Source organism: Camelina sativa, chromosome 4 (assembly GCF_030686135.1).
Source record: "Camelina sativa cultivar CO46 ecotype springtype chromosome 4, ASM3068613v1".
Taxonomy (NCBI): domain Eukaryota; kingdom Viridiplantae; phylum Streptophyta; class Magnoliopsida; order Brassicales; family Brassicaceae; genus Camelina; species Camelina sativa.
In genome coordinates this window covers 26,244,317-26,263,180 of record NC_141883.1, presented here as the reverse complement: position 1 = coordinate 26,263,180, position 18,864 = coordinate 26,244,317, and the positions used below count along the sequence as shown (strand labels likewise).

At 38.5% G+C, this 18,864-nt stretch overlaps 5 protein-coding genes across 17 annotated transcripts; 2 read left to right on the top strand and 3 right to left on the bottom strand.

Annotated features, from left to right (window-relative positions):
- Nucleotides 1-35: 35 nt before the first annotated feature.
- Nucleotides 36-5,457, bottom strand: LOC104781877 (uncharacterized). Of its 5 annotated transcripts, XR_015597549.1 has the most exons (10): nt 5,141-5,424; nt 4,931-5,045; nt 3,583-4,724; nt 2,647-3,102; nt 1,820-2,550; nt 1,577-1,707; nt 1,155-1,471; nt 777-1,045; nt 565-677; nt 36-483 (listed from the first exon to the last, which is right to left on the bottom strand). XR_015597549.1 is itself a non-coding variant. In XM_087511583.1 (9 exons), the coding sequence occupies exons 1-9, from the start codon at nt 5,195-5,197 to the stop codon at nt 177-179; spliced, it is 3,747 nt and encodes a 1,248-aa protein (XP_087367709.1). In that variant the 5' UTR covers nt 5,198-5,424; the 3' UTR covers nt 36-176. The 5 variants fall into 5 exon arrangements, 3 of the variants coding, with proteins under 3 accessions (XP_087367709.1, XP_010504962.2, XP_087367710.1); XR_015597547.1 differs by having other exon boundaries at nt 1,820-3,102; XM_087511583.1 differs by having other exon boundaries at nt 777-1,471.
- Nucleotides 5,458-5,717: 260 nt separating this feature from the next.
- On the bottom strand, nt 5,718-8,432 carry LOC104781876 (dihydroceramide fatty acyl 2-hydroxylase FAH1). Its single transcript, XM_010506659.3, has 7 exons — nt 8,057-8,432; nt 7,164-7,235; nt 6,929-7,021; nt 6,614-6,810; nt 6,362-6,467; nt 6,135-6,281; nt 5,718-6,009 (listed from the first exon to the last, which is right to left on the bottom strand). Exons 2-7 carry the CDS (start codon nt 7,212-7,214, stop codon nt 5,890-5,892), a joined length of 714 nt encoding a protein of 237 aa, XP_010504961.1. The 5' UTR covers nt 7,215-7,235; nt 8,057-8,432; the 3' UTR covers nt 5,718-5,889.
- A 1,426-nt stretch (nt 8,433-9,858) lies between these two features.
- On the top strand, nt 9,859-12,401 carry LOC104781875 (tubulin beta-7 chain). The gene is made up of 3 exons (XM_010506658.3): nt 9,859-10,568; nt 10,743-11,012; nt 11,541-12,401. The coding sequence occupies exons 1-3, from the start codon at nt 10,175-10,177 to the stop codon at nt 12,215-12,217; spliced, it is 1,341 nt and encodes a 446-aa protein (XP_010504960.1). The 5' UTR covers nt 9,859-10,174; the 3' UTR covers nt 12,218-12,401.
- A 74-nt stretch (nt 12,402-12,475) lies between these two features.
- Nucleotides 12,476-16,686, top strand: LOC104781872 (uncharacterized). Of its 9 annotated transcripts, none has more exons than XM_010506651.3 (17): nt 12,612-12,844; nt 12,922-12,997; nt 13,154-13,349; nt 13,430-13,522; nt 13,618-13,689; nt 13,790-13,861; nt 13,955-14,191; nt 14,291-14,401; nt 14,494-14,598; nt 14,723-14,851; nt 14,954-15,022; nt 15,135-15,241; nt 15,351-15,434; nt 15,547-15,634; nt 15,814-15,927; nt 16,020-16,204; nt 16,313-16,686. In XM_010506651.3, the coding sequence occupies exons 3-17, from the start codon at nt 13,224-13,226 to the stop codon at nt 16,569-16,571; spliced, it is 1,851 nt and encodes a 616-aa protein (XP_010504953.2). In that variant the 5' UTR covers nt 12,612-12,844; nt 12,922-12,997; nt 13,154-13,223; the 3' UTR covers nt 16,572-16,686. The 9 variants fall into 9 exon arrangements, with proteins under 9 accessions (XP_010504952.2, XP_010504951.2, XP_010504953.2 ...); XM_010506652.3 differs by having other exon boundaries at nt 12,630-12,840; XM_087511581.1 differs by having other exon boundaries at nt 12,680-12,844; nt 13,159-13,349.
- LOC104781874 (putative protein phosphatase 2C 28) lies at nt 16,382-18,286 on the bottom strand. Its single transcript, XM_019244199.2, is given in 8 exon segments — nt 16,382-16,868; nt 16,953-17,107; nt 17,197-17,473; nt 17,554-17,762; nt 17,765-17,891; nt 17,951-17,998; nt 18,095-18,139; nt 18,232-18,286. Coding segments are annotated over 8 exon segments (1,029 nt in total). The 5' UTR covers nt 18,250-18,286; the 3' UTR covers nt 16,382-16,718.
- Nucleotides 18,287-18,864: the final 578 nt, after the last annotated feature.

Sequence of the window (18,864 nt, the reverse complement as noted above, 5' to 3'; positions counted from 1 at the left end):
TACAAGGTCCCAACTGTATATACAGAAAATAAAAATTGACAACACAATACAATCTTCTTCATTCATATATATGCCATCCAAGAACCACGGGAATCAGTCAATGAAGAATCAAACAGTAAGAGACATATCCAAAATTTTACTGCTTTTGATGACTTTTTGAACTGAGGAATCATCTATCAACAAAGGTTTTGTAAAAACTCGGATGCAAAAACTACTTGTTCTTCGCTCAACAAAGAGAACCACTTGGTAACCAGATTGACAGAACCAGATAAGCTTTGGTCGTGAGAACAAGGAAGGATTGTGGTTTTGCCTTGAAAGGCTATTGGCAAATCCAGCTGAAGTGTCTTCAGGAGGGAACTCACAGTTGCTATCTGGACTGCAAAACCGGCCTTTAGTGTCGTCTCACACTGTAAAAATGCTGAGAGTTTCACTCTCAAGTTTGAGATTCCTTCATTTTCATAGCCACCAGCATCCACTCCAATACTGGAAAATATCAAACAAGAGATGATATCTTAGATATTATATTGGTCCTTCTGCATAAAGAGACAAAACTTAAAATATTACCTGCTAAGTTGCCCGAGAAGAGAGACGATTGCAACAGAGAGGTTCATTGGCAATGGCATTCCAAGCATCTTAAGCAGTGGAGCAACAATGTTCGCCCTAGTCCAGTCCCATGCCTGCATTGAAATATCAGATCAAATTGGTTCAGTAGACTAGAAATTAGAAAAACAATGCATCAAGGTTGGAAATGCTTTAAAAAAAAATTAATTACGTACCGTGTAACAAGCAATAAGCTCCACCAATGACAGAATGTCACAGAGATTAATACTTTGATCCCTGGTCAATACGCACTGGAAGTCTTTGTGTGCTGGGCTAAATTCGGTCAAGCTTTGATGCAAAGTATTAGACTGCGTAAACTCCTGAAGAATTTCCATGAGCTTATATGCCATAGCCTCCAACGAGGAAGACCTGTCTGAGAATAGACACTTGTTCTTGCCTGAGTGCAACTTAGCATTTGCATCCACAGTACCAAACTGTCTGTTCTCTAGAAACATGACAATGGATTTCAACACTTCAATTGATAGGACATGCTCAGTAGAGGACACCATTTTATCTCCAGCAATGTAAGCAAAAACGTGAAGAATAGTCAGTACCACTGAGGAGTTCTCATGACAGTGCTTGTGCAAGATTTCAAAGGAAGCTTCGCAGATATATCCAGTACGATCCAGTGCAGTACATATTGCCGCCAAAACAGTACTTCCAGCCACTAAATGATCAATTGGAGCCATTTTGCTGACGAGAGCTATATTTTCTCCATTGAAGGTGACAGGAATGCTTAGATCAGAATCAGATGTTTCTGATAATTTAACAGAAGAAAGTACCCTCTGCTCGGAAAGGAGGTCCTGAAGGAGAGCAAGGAGTTCTTCCGAAAATTCAGAAAGCATAATTCCAGCTTCAATATCAGCCATAACTACACAAGAAAATCCAAGTTCAATAAATCAAAACATCAAACCAAAGAAGATTGAAATATATAGTTTTGAGATGAATAAAAAAGGGAAATGGTTTTGGGCCATACCACCATGTATATGTTTTGAAAAAGAATCCATGCAGGAGAAAGAATCAACATTCAAAGTGTTCCCCATTTTCATTGAGGAAACCACAGAGAAGTTATGGAGTAGCAACGAGAGGAACACACAAACCCTTTCCCTGAAAAAAAGAAGAATAAATTAGCGCCTGACACTAGTTTACTGATGAAGTTTGAAAACAAATTATATAACCATTCTGCCTTGAAAAAGCATCATAGAGCAGAACAACTTACTGGGCCAAAAGGTTTTCTTCCATTTTCAAAGAGGATAGAATTGCTGGCACTGCCCACTGTGTTGTAGTAACTGCTGGACATTGGTGAGCACAATTTTTTGCAGCATGGAATATTTTGATGATACTGTTCCGGTCTTCAATATTTGAAAACACAACAAAGTGTTGAAGAATATGACCATGCAAAGTTGTCAACATGGGTGGCATTGTGACTGTCACTGAATCATTTGGAGTGTTGAGACTAGGAGTTTCACTAGAAATTATGGTCTCACGTAAACCCATGTTATTACTGGCAGTCAAGTCAAGAGCCCTGGCAGGATTTTTGTCCTCATTCACGATCTCGCCACCCAAAAAATCTACCTGAGGAAGATCAGGAGAAAGAAGCGATTCTCTGGCCATCTGGTAATAACTCTCTTCTTCCAAATTATCCAACTCTAGCAACTTCATATAATCTGTAACAGCAACGTCCTCCGGAAATAATGTTGTCGCGTCATGTCCTTTAGCAGTAGAGAGGCACATAGTTTTTCCAGCATTATTACCTGGAATCTTGTCTGACTGGTGAAACTCAAAAAAATTAGTCTTCTTCTTAGAAGAAACCCTTCTTTCCTTGGAAACTGTAATGCCATCTGCGGAGGAGCCACCTTGCCTATCAGGGACCAAGGTTCCTTCTTTTCCTAAAGGCCTATACCCGGTTCCAGCAACCATGGACTGCACTGTGCCCATCTTCTCTCCAATCTGCAAATTTTTCTTTTTATCATCAGATGAGAGATGCTTACGAGACACAACTGCCTCTAACAATCTTTTTCTTTTCCGGGAGTTCTCATCAACTACCTCATCACTATCTGTCCGACATCTTTGACGATATTTTTCAGCCACCAAACAGAGATTTCCATTTTTAGTGGTGTCGGAGATTTTCTGGAACATACTTGATTTTGTTGGTTGGACATTCGGTTTATCTTTTGCTATTTCTGCTGAAGTAGTAATAGAGAACTGCTCTTTTCCCTGTGAGGCCAGTAACTGCCCATCAGAAAAAGATGTTGCGCTGGAAATTACTCCAGAACTCTGTAATTTTCTAGAGCCTCCAGTCGGAGACTCTAATTGAGAAATAGTACCTGAGACAGACTCACTCACGCCTCGTCCAGATTTAGCAATTAAGTGAGCAGAAAACTTGCGAGCCTGCTCCAGAAAACCAGAGCTGGCAACCAAATTGCGTCGTCCGTCACAATGCTTTTCACCATTACAGTTCTTCTGTGATTGTCGCTTCACCAGTTCCCTGCTTCCTGAAGCCTGCATAGCAATAATATAAACATAAGAAGACTATCAAGGAATTAAAATGATACAGTTCTTCTCTGATTGATAAAATGTTCTAAATAATCCCTGTTTAGATATAGGCCAATGTTACAAAGTTGAAAATAGATAAAATGTTCTCACCTTCTACAGTCAAGACTCAAGACAGTCAGATTCAGTGTCACTAATTACAATAAACACAAGAACTCCAAAAGTATACAGACAAGTGTTCATGCTCAGATAACTTCAACTGACTGTTTCAGCTAAATTGGAATATTTGAGCCACGCATCTAAGCCTAGAATATTCTCTCAGGAAGATTGAAAATAAACAAAATGACTATATTTTATCCATCATGCAAAACGTTGGAAAACGGGTAACAAAGAAAGTATCAATTTTCAGAACATATCTACGGTCATCAAGCCAATTTATAAATTAGAATGAGAAGAAATATGTCATAAAAATTAATGGCAGAAACAAACCTTTTTAAGGCCAGCTGTACCTCCAACGTCTGTTGAAAAATACTCATCCAGTAGGTTCATGCGATTTGCAACACTACCAAACTCCAGTTTTAACTGACCTAGCTCTTTGGCCTGAAATTCCCTTTGAAATTTTTCAAATTTAGCCACTTTATTGGAGTGTTTTGCACAATTTCTCTCAAACTTCAGCTGTTTCTTCAAAAGCTTATGTTTAGCCTTTTCCAGATCTCTGACTTTCTGAGGGAAAATAGAATGAGTCTTGATGGATTCCTGGGAAGGTGATAGCTCCTGCACTTGCTTCTTCAAACCTTCAGTCACTAATCGTGTGTCTTGTAACTGCTGAGTCAGATCATCAGCACGAGATTTCCAGTCCAAGGCTGATTTCTTATGCATCTCAAGGAGCCTTATCTTCTCTTCCAGTTTTACCGAGTTTTCAGTAAACTTTACTTTGCTACTAGCGCTTTGCGATTCCATTTCTTTCTTGAGCTCTTCATTTCTTGCTCTAACAGTTTCAATTTTTTTAGAAAAACCTTCCGCAAGCTTCATCTGTTCCCTAGCTTTTGCACTCTCCATATCTGCACGTTTTTTCTCTTTCAGTGCCTTTTGTTTTTCAAACTCAAGTTGTTTTTTTACAGTCTCCAGATTGGAGGTCAAAGTAAGTAAATCAGAACTAGTCTTATGAGCTGTAGTTCTTAACATCTCCAACTCGGAAAGATACTGATCAGCTTTCTTTTTCTCTGATTCGGCTTTCTTCCTCTCTGACTCTGTCTTCTGCCTCTCGCTTGCAAGAAGATTTTTAACCAGACTAATTTCTTTTTTTACTTCAGGAACATGTGGCTCGGTCTCCTCATCTTTTACTATCAGAGCCTTTGCCTTGTTCAATTCCTTAAAAGCGTGTTCCCGCTCTTCTTCAGAATTATCTGCCCTTAATGTTTCTTTCTTAAGGAGTTCCTTCAGTTCATTGATCTCCTTTTCTCGACTGGAAGCTTGATCCCGAAGAAGCTTTGTTTCTTTAAGGTTCTGCGCCAGTTTTTGTTGCAAAGACAATATCTCAGACTTCAAACCAGAAATTTCTTTCTCCAGGGCTGCTCTTACCGTTGAACCATTTTCCTTAGTGTCTCTGTCAGCCGCCATCTCCCCAAGTTCTGTAGGATTCAGATAGCAAAAAAGCAGTGATCAGTTAAAAAAATCACAAGAAGATTGGGAACTACAGTAACAACAATGTTTCCAGCCAAGCCCCACAGCCCAGTTTTAAAGCATATTCCTAGTAGATTTAAGGCATCTAAATTTGCTACCAATAGATATAATTTCAAACAAGAAAGAGAAACTATAAAACACATAATCGACTTACTTTTCTCGAGATTAGATTTCTCAGCATTAGCATCAGCTATGGCCTTCTGGAGAAGGGTTACAGCTTCTTTAAAAGCATCCCGCCTCTTCCTCATTCCCATGTACTTCCCTTGCCACTGTGAGATACAAGTCCAAAAGATTCTTATAAGAAAGAAAGTACAAAACACCATAAATCGTTTGAAATCGAATACTGTAATAGAAAATAACATACCGCGAGGCAGCAAGGGTTTCCTGAAGCCAGTTCAGGTGGAGCATTAGCCGCCGCCATAGCCGGAAGAACTCCTCCGATTGTGGATCAAAATCTCACATAAATGGAAAATTCAACGCCATCAAACGGAGTAGGGTGGGGGAGAAGATCCTAATAGACAACGAAAAATCAAAAACCCTAAACCCTAATTTTCAGTGAGCAAGAGAAGAGAGGAAGGAACAGTAGAGAGTTCGAAGAGAAGAAAGGAAGCGAGGAGTCGATGAGACCGCGAGAAACTGGATCTCCGGGGCGGGTCGGTGAAGGAGGGTCGGTTTTATTTCGTTAACCAGGCCCAGCCCAATATGGTAATATATGCTTTTTTCTTTCTATTGATTTTTTCAGTTATATTCTTATATCGTTTTGGTCATCAAACTTGTACGCCGTTGTCAAACACGACGGATGATTTTTCACATGCTATAGGAAACTGGGTACTAAAAATTACATTTTCAATTTTTTTTTGCGATTTCTTTCCTTTTAGATTTGACAAAGAAGAGCACTGGCCAAATGCAGGGACGCTAGTAGATATGTTTGATTGCTTTCGTTGAGTAACACACCAAAGTTATTATATTAGGATGTGAAACATTAATTTACAAAGAAAGTGACCCAAATGAAACCTCTGATAAAGCATCTCAAACCTCATTAAGGATGATTAAATAAATTTTAACATCAAATGTATTGAAAATATCCTTTTTCGTTTTGCTTTTTAGTAAGTACTATTGCTGTTTCTTGGGGGCTTTTGTTGTGGGTACTGTCCCAAACACTATGTCCCATAACGACGAAGTTATACCAAATCCTTTGTCCTGAATCCTGAAGTGATGATTCAAGTGGTACTTCTGCAATCATTACAAAAGAACATAACGAATAAGTCAAAGGTTACTGTACAGCTCTCTTCTGCAATCACACCAAGAGAAAAGAAAAGAACTCCCCGGGTTTAATAAAAACTTGGCATTGTTTTTACCTTGAGATTTTTGGTCACTGGTCTTGTTGGTTGGGCATGGTGAAGGTAATAATGAGTGACATCATACATCACGTACCCAAGCATACCTCCACCAAACAATGCAGGTGCGGTTGAAGTAGTTGAGATAGCCTTCGCAATGTTCCAGAACTAGGACACAAGAAAAAGAAATATGATTTAAGGTCTGGCAGTGAAAACAGGTAGAACGCTGGGTTAGTGTAGATGATTACCGGAAAGCATAAAATCGCTGTTGCAGTAGGAGGAAATACAAGTCGAAGGTGGTCCATTGGGTGCTTGTGATGGCATCCATGAATAAGATAGTGTAGCGTGTTTCCCCTGGAATGGTTCCACAAAATCATTAGTTAGCATCTGACGAAGTCAACTTTCGAGGAGTTTGTCTGTTTGAAGAGGATACATAAGGAGTACTCCTACTATGTATGTGAAATGTAACAGAGAGGACAGAGAGAGAGAGAGTGACGAACCAGTAACTCTTCGTTTTGATGTGGAAAACGAAGCGGTGAAGAAAGTATTCTATAAACGTCCAGATAAATATTCCCATGGCAACAACTGGGACGATTTCTGGAAGTGAACAGCCCATGCTTACTGACTTCGAGATGCACCAGACTACAACTGGCAACCAAATGACAGGAACCGCCCACCAAACTGTAAGGGTCAAGAACTGTTCCATTGCAAATTATGTCAGAGAATGGAGATTAGAGGCTTATCGACATTATTGCCTGTTATTGAAAAGTTTATATGTAAAATTTGAGAATGAGAAAAATATGAAGCTGATATACCTCCCAAAAGTCACTCTGAAAAAACCGAGGGCCTTCCTTGGTCGCGATAGGTTGATGAACCCATTCCTCATAATCTTCTCCAAGATGACCAACCTGTAAAACATCCAAAGCAATGGCAAAAGGGGTTGAAAAGGTTACTTGACTTCTAATCAGCTCTAAGAAAGAAACAAAGACAATCTTGGAGAAACAATATTTTGACATAAACTATTCCAAAACTTGGGAAACAATATTTTACCTGAAATACAAGGGGCTTGGTAAGATCCACAGTGAATCCCTGAGCAACCATTTTGGCAGACTTTTTACTGATCTGAAAAAATAAGAGAACAAAGAAGATTAAGAGAAAAAAAAAAATATGCTGCAACTATAACTGTTTCGAACAGAAACTATAATGAAACACCATAATGTCATTTTCAACAGGTCAAATATATAAAACGTACAATTTCTCTTCAATATGGGAATTTTTTCATACAGCCAGATTAGAAATGGCTGAGAAAACGACAGGGGTCTATTCAATTATTTGACAATCTAGTTAACTTTATTGTTCTTATACTATAATTTATACCCAAATGACTTATCCAATCATGTTAGTCAGTATATTAGTCCCAAGAAATTGAATTACTAGCATAAAAGCAAGTACTAGATTGAAAGAAAAAAATATTAATCATGTGCTTCTCACTCATTCTCCTCCAAAGGACCCACCACCAAAACACACATAAACATCACATATATATACACAAGTAGCTATCCAGAAAACTCAAAATCACCATCAAGGAAACAAAACACACGGTTCGTTGAGTTGACACACAGAATCCATAACCATAAATCGAAGTTCTTAACATTGAACCATTTCGCTAATCTTGCAGAGAGAAACAATGAGGCTTACGTCTTCACCTTCCATCTAACAAAAATGTCCCAAAAAATTAAGCACTTCAACAACAATGCGTAATCAATATTGGGAGATTTAATGATTTGTTGTTCTAGAATCAATACCAAATCACTCCGATCTATACACTAACAACACCAAATCAATCCCATTGAAATCTCAATGTTCCACCATAAATGGAATCTGAGGATGAAACAAACAAACGAACACGGATTCAAAAAAACCAATAGAGAATAGAAACGAACCTGAACGACAAGTGCAGGATCTCAGCGACTCTAACGACGAAACGAGAGACGTCGGAAGACGAAGAGAATCGCCGAGATTTTTTTTTTTTTTCTTTTTGTCGATTCGCCCTTTGAGGTTTTGGCGTTGGGATGTGTGTATTTGATAGAGAGAGGCAACGTCGGTGTGTATATCTATCTATCTTCTAGGGAAGTTGATCGAATCTGGACCGTTGATTTTGAGAGAAGACCTTAGATCTCGGAAGGCCAACGAATCGTCCAGTCAATATTCAAAAATCGAAAGAAAAAACTCAACAACGGCTGTGCCAGGTTGTTTGTTCTTTTGCCTCTAGTCATACCTTAGCTGTGGCTTTGCTATACGCTCGTGTTATCACTTGTCACGCTTGTTATTACGATCCCCCCCCCCCCCCCCCCCCCCAATATTTTGCACGTTGCTACATTTAACACTACTGTTTTGACATTTAAAAAAAAAAATTTAGTCTCAAATTTACAATTCACTTATATAAAAAAAATTAGGATTTTTAGTCATACGTGATTATTTAGTTAGCAAAACTCATTTCAATATTCTAGTTCTAGACTTGAAGCGAACAACAAATGTGAAAAACATATTGTTGACTAAAAAAAGTCATCATTTTCCTTTTCCATAGACCCATGAGAACGTTATGATTGAATTATGAGAGCACAACTTAACAGTTTTGGTTCAAATTCAACTTCACTTGTATAAAAAAGTTAGGAAATTACGCTCATACATTGGAAGATTACATGCTGTATTAGTCAAATTTTAAATTCGAAGATTGGCCGTTAGATAATAATCATACTTTTGATTATTTAAATTGAGTAACATACATAAATGCTTTTTAGGATTTTGATGTGGACTCTTATGATGATCATCATATTGACGTTGAATCATTCACGTACCAAAGTACCAATATGTTGTCAGCGTCAAGGCAACAACTTAAGTTGGCCTCACTATCATCTTAAGTCTTTGATTATAATTATTTTATTTGTTAAAAGAATAAGAATATTTCTCTATTGCTTAAAATCCAATATTTACCAAATACAACACAGAAAAATATCTATAACCAAAAATTGTTTAACTGGTTACTACATAGTAAAAGTTTTGAAAAAGATTACCGTTATTTAGCTGGTTCGTAATTCGTAAAATATGTGAAAAAAAATTACGTGATCGAAGAATTAATACAACAATGTGAATATGTGATGTCTTTTGATCAAATCTGACGTTCAAAGATAGAGCTTCTTCGACAACATGACTTATCAATTTTCTTTTTTTTTTTCTTTTTTTTTTCTTTTAAACGAAAGATAGAACTGAACAAGGGTTTGTTAGAAAAATATGATATACGTTGTAATATGTTACTTAGATGAGATGTATATGTCAAATCCTAATCAACGGACCGAACACCTACTAATCCTAATGTTTTGCTTGGTTGGATTTTTAAGTGTATACGTGGGATCACTCATCCGCAAACATCTTTCATCGTGGGATCCGCTTTTGGAGAAGATGGCATATGCTGGTTAATTTTTGAAAAAATGTTTCTATCGGCATGTATAGAAAATTTCAGCCTTGGAACAAGTATAGGTTAGGGCAGCAAAAAACCACCACACCAACAAATTTATAACCATCTCATCTACAAAAACAGCTACAATTGGTTATAATAATAGTTAATACTCTAATAATTAAGAAAAACAACCTAATAATTAAGATAAGTTAGTTGTAGTTTCAAGTAGCTGTGACAAGATCACAACAACTGATTTTATATAATAATAAATTAATTTGTAATCAATCTATATCCCCTACCCTTTTTCTACAGATCAGTCACATGTTACAGCTCATTCCAAGACAGACCAAACCAAAAAAAAACGATACTATTGTTTTTTTGTCTTTCCAAAAATATCCCTTGGTTTTTTATTTTCCCTTCCTATATAATTAGCCATCATCCGCATTTTAATCGGTACCCTTCAATTTTTTTTTGTTCTCTCTATCGCCTTCGAGAAGAACAAAGCGTACGAGAAGGTTTCTCTTGTTGTCTCTCTTTCCCAAAACTCTCAGTTTTCTATAATTTTTTTTTTTTTTTTTGAAAATTTTCCCGGGGGGGGAAAAAAATGAGAGAAATCCTTCATATCCAAGGTGGTCAATGCGGGAACCAAATCGGAGCCAAGTTCTGGGAAGTGATCTGCAACGAGCACGGCATTGATCCGACTGGGAAATACGACGGCGACTCCGATCTCCAGCTTGAGCGTATCAATGTCTATTACAACGTGGCAAGCGGCGGAAGGTACGTTCCACGCGCCGTTTTGATGGATCTGGAGCCTGGAACTATGGATTCCATCAGATCTGGCCCTTTCGGTCAGATTTTCCGGCCGGATAACTTCGTCTTCGGCCAATCCGGCGCCGGGAATAACTGGGCTAAAGGTCACTACACTGAGGGAGCTGAATTGATTGATTCTGTTCTCGACGTTGTTAGAAAGGAAGCTGAGAATTGCGACTGTTTACAAGGTTAGGCTCTCACTCATCACTACCAATTCGATTCGTCTAGAGCTGTGATTAGGTTTTTTCGATTATTATCAATTGGGATACTAAATTTGTATCTTCCATAAACATCGTTGTGTATTCTTCTCTCTTAGCTCAATGATTTTGAAGATGGATGGGTGTGATTTTGTTATTGAATAGGGTTTCAAGTTTGTCACTCGTTGGGTGGAGGAACTGGCTCTGGAATGGGAACTCTTCTCATCTCCAAGATTAGGGAAGAGTATCCAGATCGTATGATGATGACCTTTTCAGTGTTTCCTTCTCCTAAAGTCTCTGACACTGTTGTGGAGCCATATAATGCTACTCTCTCTGTGCATCAACTTGTCGAGAACGCTGACGAATGTATGGTTTTGGACAATGAAGCTCTCTATGATATCTGCTTCCGTACCCTCAAGCTAGCCACTCCAACTTGTAAGTTGTGGTTTTTTTTTTTTTTTTTTAATATTCTTTCATCTAGTTGCGTTTTAAAAGTATGATGCATCTGGACAACGTTTTGAAACCGTAAGAAAATCTCAAAACAGAATTAGAGTCAGAAGTGATAACTCTAAAATGAGGTATTAAAGTAATCTACTTTAGATTTACCTCAGCTTGATAAACAATTTGCTTGTGGTAGTAGTTGGGTTGGTCTGCTGTCTTTGTCTCTGGTACGTTATTAGGAGTCTTCTATGTTATCACTAAGTCACTAACAAACAACCAAAGAAGAGATGTTTCTCCGGTTTTGTTGACTCTTCCATCTAGCTGCGTTTAGAAGTATAATATTGACTCTTTTCAAGATTAATTATGAGATTGCTGATCTAGACTAGGTTATGAAACCGTAGGAAAATTTCAAAATCCGTATCTTATTTCTACAGATTTAATAGGCATATGTTTTAATTTTGAGACCATCAAGCTTTTCTTACATGTAACAAGGAACTTGTTTTCTGCTTTGGTCATTTGCAGTTGGAGATCTAAACCACCTGATCTCTGCCACGATGAGTGGTGTCACATGCTGTCTTCGTTTCCCTGGTCAGCTTAACTCCGACCTTCGCAAGCTCGCGGTCAACCTAATCCCGTTCCCGCGTCTCCATTTCTTCATGGTGGGTTTCGCTCCTCTCACATCCCGTGGCTCACAGCAATACCGCTCCCTATCAGTGCCCGAACTGACCCAACAAATGTGGGATGCCAAGAACATGATGTGTGCTGCTGACCCAAGACACGGACGTTACTTAACAGCATCAGCAATGTTCCGCGGCAAAATGAGCACTAAAGAAGTAGACGAACAGATGATCAACGTCCAGAACAAAAACTCATCATACTTTGTTGAATGGATCCCAAACAACGTTAAGTCTAGTGTCTGTGACATTCCCCCAAAGGGTCTGTCAATGGCATCGACCTTTATCGGTAACTCGACATCGATTCAAGAGATGTTTAGAAGGGTGAGCGAGCAGTTCACAGCGATGTTCAGGAGAAAAGCTTTCTTGCATTGGTACACAGGAGAAGGAATGGACGAGATGGAGTTTACTGAAGCAGAGAGCAACATGAACGACCTCGTGGCTGAGTACCAGCAATACCAGGATGCTACAGCCGATGAGGACGAGTATGAAGAAGAGGATGAAGATGCTGAGCTCGATGCTTGAGATATTTAGATCATGTTTAAACCAAAAGAATATTGTTTCTCTTTTCGTATTCGCTGGCTTTGATTGTTCTCTTGTCTCTTGTTATTACGGTATTGTTTTGGGTGTAAATTGTAATGATAACTAATTTGTGAGAGTGAGTGTGTGTGTAAACAGAAGATGAGGTATTTGCTGTTTTGGTCCTAAACTCCTAATCTTTTCTCGTTTCGGTTTATATATATATATATATATATCTGGTTTGGTTTGAGGTCACATTTCAATTTAACTATTTAACGATGTCTACGTGTGATTATTTTGTCACGACACAAACCTAATTTGGTGTAATTTCTCGTAAATTTTAACAATTAAATAATAAAAATGGCTATGAAGACAAAAATTAAAATCAATAAAGTAGGATAATTAAAATAGAGAGAGCAGGTCCGTCGGATTAAAAAGAAATAGAGAAAAGAAAGAAAAAAAAAAGGTGAGAGAGAGAGAGAGAGAACCCTAACGTCTCCCTTTATTTTTCGATTCTCGCCGTCTTTCATCAGAGTCTGCTTCTTTCTTTCTCTCTTCAAGAAGAGAAAAAGAAAATCTCCGGAGACTTATAAAGGGTTTCGCGGAGTGAGGTGCCTGAGCTGGTGGAGGTAGGTAGGTGAATAGCATAAGCTAATTCAATTACTCATCTTTTGTTAGTTCTCTCACCGTTACATTTTGTGTTTATTTAGGGGGTTGAAACGTTTCTGTAGTGTTTTTGGTTATATTGATTGTTGCAGCTCTCCCTTTCCCCTATTCTCACCGCTGGTATATAGAATTTTTTTCCTAGTCTGAAATTCGAATTAGACTTTAACTGATTTTGTTTCTAGTAAGCTTAATTGAGTGTTTATGGTTGGTTGCCTTTGTTTGTAAGTTAATGTTGGAAGTTTTAGAGATTTATGAATTACTTATCTTTTCCATCAGGAAAGTTCCGTACTTTGGCCAAGTTGAAGTAGCAGCAGCAGCATCCGTTTACAACAAAGTTCGGTAGAGGATGGGGGCAGTGGAGGTTCTAAATGATTCGTCAAGCCTATATACATCGGACCTTGTGGAGAACGTTGATTTATCTGACATGAATTTGGTGCAGACCTTGAGAAAGGCCCTTACCTCTGTCCAAACTGTGAGTCTTGTACTAACTCTTGCTTCTTTCTTCTGCTTATGTGTTGGTGTTATATGTGTTATGTCTCTTGATAATGCCAGGGTGACTCAGACCTTTACATTGAGATTGTTGAAGTTATGAGCAGGGACGTGAAAGACTTTCGTGCTGATTTTGATGCAGTGGCGCAGCTTGAGGTGTGTTCTATTCTTTGTATGGCAATCAATTCTCTCTCTTTTTTTTTCTTTTTTCTGTTTGCTGAAGTGTTTTCATTTGTCAATACAACTTGCAGACAGTCTTGAAGGCTCTATCATGCTCTGTGTCTTGCATAGATATCGTTCACCATTATAAGCTTCTTTCTGCGGTAAGTTTCTATTCAAGCTAACAGTTGCTTTCAGTTTAACTAGTTTACGATGGATCCTTCCACCTCTTACCCTGGATTTCATCCCAATTGCCATGTCTAGCTTTTTGGAATGAAATTGTGGGACCACAACCCTAATGTCATGGATGCATTGGTGAACCTAGTCATATCACTGGTACACAACTCAACACTTAACCCTTACGCCTGTTGTTATTAATCTAGACGAAGAGGTAGACAATTTATGTTTTGCTTCTTTTTTCCATCACAGGCTGTTACTAGTGGAAAGTATTTGGATTCTTGTTTGAATATGCTCATAAAGAATTTCCTTCCACCTCCTTGGGTAATAAAAAATCTTTCGAACCCCCGTATACTAAACAAGAAGATAGAAGTTCTTTCTCGGGTGCATGCAGCACTTCTGAAAATATCTATTTTGGTTCCTCTTACTCCCTCAAGATTAGTGCCAATGCTCTCCCAAAACATGCCCAAAATACACAGAAAGGACCTTGTGAGTCTTTCTTTCTGGTAAATTTTAGACAATGCAGTCGCAAAAGCTCACACTGGCGATAAACTCATAAGAAAAAGATACCTTTTTCCCGTCTTGCAGTTGATGGTGATATATGTGGAGAACTTATTAAAGTTGGAGAATAGCTCAATTGGGCGAGTTGGTGGCAGCATGATTCTAAATGTGGTGATGGAGAGACTGCGAGATTTGGATGTAAGTAGACAGATTATTATGAATAAACAATTGAGGTCAGTAAGTGTGGTGGTATTGGTGACTGAATGATATGCTGGTATATATCCCTGTAGGTAGAGATTGGATGGGATGATATTCCACAAGATGACTCTAATAGAGGCATGTTCGATATGGAACTTGAAGATGCAGTAGAAGGCACCATCGATGAAGGAGACGAGGTAGCTTAATGTTTGTTTTAATTAATTTATGTTTTGGGTATGATTAAAAATTGCTAGAGAACAAGTTAGTAGGAACATTCGTTTTTCTGTTTTACGAGAGTTTGGATTTGATTATATATTGCAGCTTCCAGTAGGACCTCTAAGTCAGGATACATCAGGTGGAAGTATTGTCGTCTCCGAGTTGTTGGACAAGTTGATGGTCAAAGCTTTTGAGCATCTTGAATCCTGTCAAAATGATGGTCGGTTGGATGAGGTATGGCACCAAATGGGACCTCATTGAAATATCTATACTTTCCTTAATGGACTCACAAAATATTCTTAGCGGTTCTGATTTTTTCTAATGATTTTGGCTTAGGTGTTTGAACTCCTCTTTCAGTCATTTGAGAACTTCATTCTGGACACATACAAATCAAAAATTTCCCAGGTAGGCCACATAATTTTCATATTTTGCATAATTCTGAACATCATTCTTCCAGAATCTAGCAAGGTCGACATGAGATGTCTCATTTTACACTCGCTTTCGATATAATCTGCAGTTTCTGATGTTCTATGCCTGCTCACTCGATCCTGAAAATTGTGGTGTGAAATTTGCAAGTAAGTTGATGGACATTTTTCTCTCTAGCCGCAAGTCTCCAGCTACCAGGCAAGTACCCCGTCCTCTTTCATAATCGAATTTCTTATTCGCTGCATGACACGCTTTGTTATTGTTCTAATCACAATTTGGTTGTGCTTTTGTTTCTCCCCATCAACAGAAGGAGTGCGGTGGCTTATCTTGCTAGCTTCTTGGCTCGCGCAAAGTTTTTGCCTGTTTCCTTTGTGGCTAGCATGTTGAAAAGGTGGAAGGGGTTTTTACAAAATGTTACCTTAAACATAATCGTTTGATCTTATTGAAGCTTCAGTTTGTTGTAACTTCTAACATTGATTTTGTTTGTGTCTAAAAAATTGTAGGTTGATGGATGAGTGTGTGGGTTACTGCAGAAATTGCAATGGTGATATTAGGCCTGAAGCACATCTGATTTTCTTCTCTGGATGCCAGGTTTATATGCTTACAAGCCCAAGCTCCTCCTGTCACAAAATTCTACAATCATCTCGTTGCTATTTCATGCTGGAAAATATATTTTGTGATCTGTCCTTTAAAGTTTCAAATTTCAAAGAGTCTTCAAAATGTGGTTACAGTTGCTTAAACCGTCATTTGAATCTGTTCTGTGACCACAGGCAATCATGTATGTGCTCTGCTTCCGGATGAGGTCTATCCTGGATGTTCCTCGTTTACGGTCCGAGCTTACACCATTGGAGTCAATTTTAACGCACAAACTAGACCCATTAAGTGTGAGTTATCTTTTCGTCACATATGCTCAGCTGTTATTTGGAAGTGATCCAACGTATTAAATTCATGATAAGCGATTTTGCTTTGGGACTAGGTATGCATTCCGTCAGTAGTTGCGGAGTTCCTTAGACAAGCTAAAGCAGATGGTCTGTTTATCGTCTCCGACTCGTTCATTTTCAATAACCTACTTGAGTCTGAGCTTTCCGGTGATTTTGGCGGGTGTGATAAGCTTAAAACTTTCTTCCCGTTTGATCCTTGCTTGCTCAAATCCTCAAACAGGTTCATCACTATCTTAAAACCATTGCACTGATACTCTTTTGTAACTTAAATGAAGGCTAATGTTCTTGACCTTGACTCTGTTTCTACATCTTCTTGGGTGATGTTTAGCTTTATCTCCCCGAGTTTCATCTACTGGTCAATGGTGAGAGCTCCCTACGACGAAGATGAAGAAGATGATTTTGATGCTGAGGTAATCGTGAATGGAGATGATGACAGTGAAGAAGGCGAGGATGATGATAATGATTATGCCATGAACAAGATGTCCATAACCCCTAAGCACTCTTTCAAGAACCAGATGATGGAAAGAGACAGGCTTTTAAGAATGCCTTCCAGAATCAGACCCTCCACGAGTCCTGAATCCTTGTGATTTTTTAATAAACGCAATTTTGCAGCAAGTATGTAAAAGTGATTCAGCTTGAAACTTATTATTGTATGAAACAATGTTTTATTTTTCTTTCAAAAACCTGCTGAAATTGTGATCACTTAAAGGAACGATAAGAGAGACCTAAATTATCTAATCGATGGACTGAAGGAAAGAAACAATTACACAAGAGATATCATCTGTACTTCCTCTAGCCAAGGCTTTATCAATTAGTTTTTTGGCAGCTTCCTCTGCATCCCCTCTCTCTTTGATTTGATCCCAAACCTCTTCATTCGACATCACCTGATCAAGATTTAGTCCAATATTATGGTCAGAATCAATGCACACATTATCTGAAGTCTTATGAGACTAGTATACAGAAGAAACCTTCCAAAGTCCATCGCTAGCCAAGATCAAGAACTTGGTGTCATCGTGTACCTCGACAATCTCTACATTCGGTGTCACACTTATATGCTCTTTAAGCCTTCCGTCTCCAAACGCACGAGTCATTGCTAGTTGTCCATCCACTCTAGGAACATTACCTAAACATTATAAGGAACATAGGTGATTCGTCATTACCTAATCATTGTTTTTTCTTTTCGTATCAATTAAAGATACAAAAAGAAGGGACCTGGTTCTTGGTAAACGAAGCCGCCTCTGCTCTCGACAAGGTCTCTCTCCTTGTCAGCTTCGTGTTCAACCGTAACTTGCTTGACTACATCTCTTTCACGACACAAGATTGCTCTTGAATCTCCAACGTTTGCAACCACAATTTTCTTCCCATCAATTACTATAGCCGTCACAGCCGTGGAGCCACCTCGTGGACCAACCACGTTATGGAGAATGTAGTCGTCCGTAGACTTATATGCTCTCTTGATTGCCTTCTTAGGGTTTCTCCAAAATTCCGGCTTCAAGAAACAACAACAGAGTCTCTAACTTTTGTAAGAAATTCTTGAGTAAGGGATGAGTAAGTTTTTGTTTTTAAAACCTGACTCAAGATGTTATCAAAAAGATGGTTCTGAAGATAATCCGCAACCTCACGGCCTGAGTGGCCATCGAATATAGCGTATAACCCAAGATTGTGGCCTTTAACGGTTTTGGTATCAGCTACGATATAGTCTTCCATGCTATGACCCATTTGGCCTTTCACTAGATGGTATCCATGATCAAACTCACGTTTACAGTATCTTTCATTTCCTCATCATCGTCACCATTCTCATCAACATCAACAAGATCATGATTACAATCATCATCTTCAACATCAACGACGACAACATCATCATGAGGTGTTTCTTCTTCCTGGTTCTAGATATACAAGCAAAAAACCTTTCATCAAGTCAAAGATCGTAGATAGACAGATCACACATGATGAAAAGATGTGGTACCTTAAGTTTCACAGCATTCTTGAGATCTTTAGTAGCTGATCTTCGCTTCTAGGTAAAAAGAGAGTTATACCAATAAGTTATTTACGTAACAGAATTTCACTAGCTAACACCATATTTTCATTGAGCAAATTGATCATTGATTACCTTCACTGCATGCACAAGTATTTTCTCGGGACTGTGAGTTGAGTTCTGCAAGTAAGAAGGTATCAAGAACTAAATTACGAACTAACCCCAATAAACTTGAACGACAAGAAAGTCACGAGACAGAAGAAATAATTAACCTTGATGGTCTTCTCCATTATATTGCCTGCATATGAGTGTTTTCCTTTTTTTGGTGCGTTCTTAGACGAAAAAGCTAGGAAGAAGAAGGATCATGACAAGTTGAAGATTTAAATAGTTTGAGCGGTGCTATGATGCTGACATCGACACGTCAGCTCCACCAATCACGCCTTCAATATGCGAACACATGTCTGTGGCCGCAACCTGAGTCTAGGACACTTTGGGGCGAGCGATTCGGTTTACATCAAAGAAGACCAAAATTATCAGGCCTACAACTCATACCACAAGTTATATTGGCGATACTATTTTTGTATCTTTCCACTGGATTGGATATATAGAGTTACTTCTTATGATCACAAGGTTTAGAATCTAAACCTTAGATTTTGCATTTGTCTTTGGTGGATCAGATTCCATAACTTGTAGTTCAATATGTTTGATTTATCTCTCCTTAACGTAATCTAACTGTATTATAAGATTATAAAAAGATTCGGTGATCGAAAATCACATCTCTAACTCTAACTCGAATTTTCAGCTGGTGGAAGGTTTTCTTATTCGCTACTTATTTCAATTCGCTACTTATTTCAAGTAGTGGTTTATACGGTCTGGAGGGAAAGAAATGGACGCAGGCATGGTGA

Bases quoted from the DNA above. Each gene is read 5' to 3' on its own strand.
- LOC104781877 (XM_010506660.3), bottom strand. From the start codon at position 5,197: ATGGCGGCGGCTAATGCTCCACCTGAACTGGCTTCAGGAAACCCTTGC. The intron at 3,103-3,582 runs GTTTGTTTCTGC...ATTGCTATGCAG, and splicing joins GTACAGCTGGCCTTAAAAAG to GCTTCAGGAAGCAGGGAACT. The intron at 484-564 runs GTAATATTTTAA...GATATTTTCCAG, and splicing joins CTTCTCGGGCAACTTAGCAG to TATTGGAGTGGATGCTGGTG.
- LOC104781872 (XM_010506650.3), top strand. From the start codon at position 13,224: ATGGGGGCAGTGGAGGTTCTAAATGATTCGTCAAGCCTATATACATCG. The intron at 15,435-15,546 runs GTGGAAGGGGTT...AAAAAATTGTAG, and splicing joins GTGGCTAGCATGTTGAAAAG to GTTGATGGATGAGTGTGTGG. The intron at 16,205-16,312 runs GTTCATCACTAT...GGTGATGTTTAG, and splicing joins TTGCTCAAATCCTCAAACAG to CTTTATCTCCCCGAGTTTCA.
- LOC104781875 (XM_010506658.3), top strand. From the start codon at position 10,175: ATGAGAGAAATCCTTCATATCCAAGGTGGTCAATGCGGGAACCAAATC. The intron at 10,569-10,742 runs GTTAGGCTCTCA...GTTATTGAATAG, and splicing joins GAATTGCGACTGTTTACAAG to GGTTTCAAGTTTGTCACTCG. The intron at 11,013-11,540 runs GTAAGTTGTGGT...GGTCATTTGCAG, and splicing joins CAAGCTAGCCACTCCAACTT to TTGGAGATCTAAACCACCTG.
- LOC104781876 (XM_010506659.3), bottom strand. From the start codon at position 7,214: ATGGTTGCTCAGGGATTCACTGTGGATCTTACCAAGCCCCTTGTATTT. The intron at 6,811-6,928 runs GTATATCAGCTT...GCAATGGAACAG, and splicing joins TTCAGAGTGACTTTTGGGAG to TTCTTGACCCTTACAGTTTG. The intron at 6,468-6,613 runs GTTCGTCACTCT...GAACCATTCCAG, and splicing joins ATCAAAACGAAGAGTTACTG to GGGAAACACGCTACACTATC.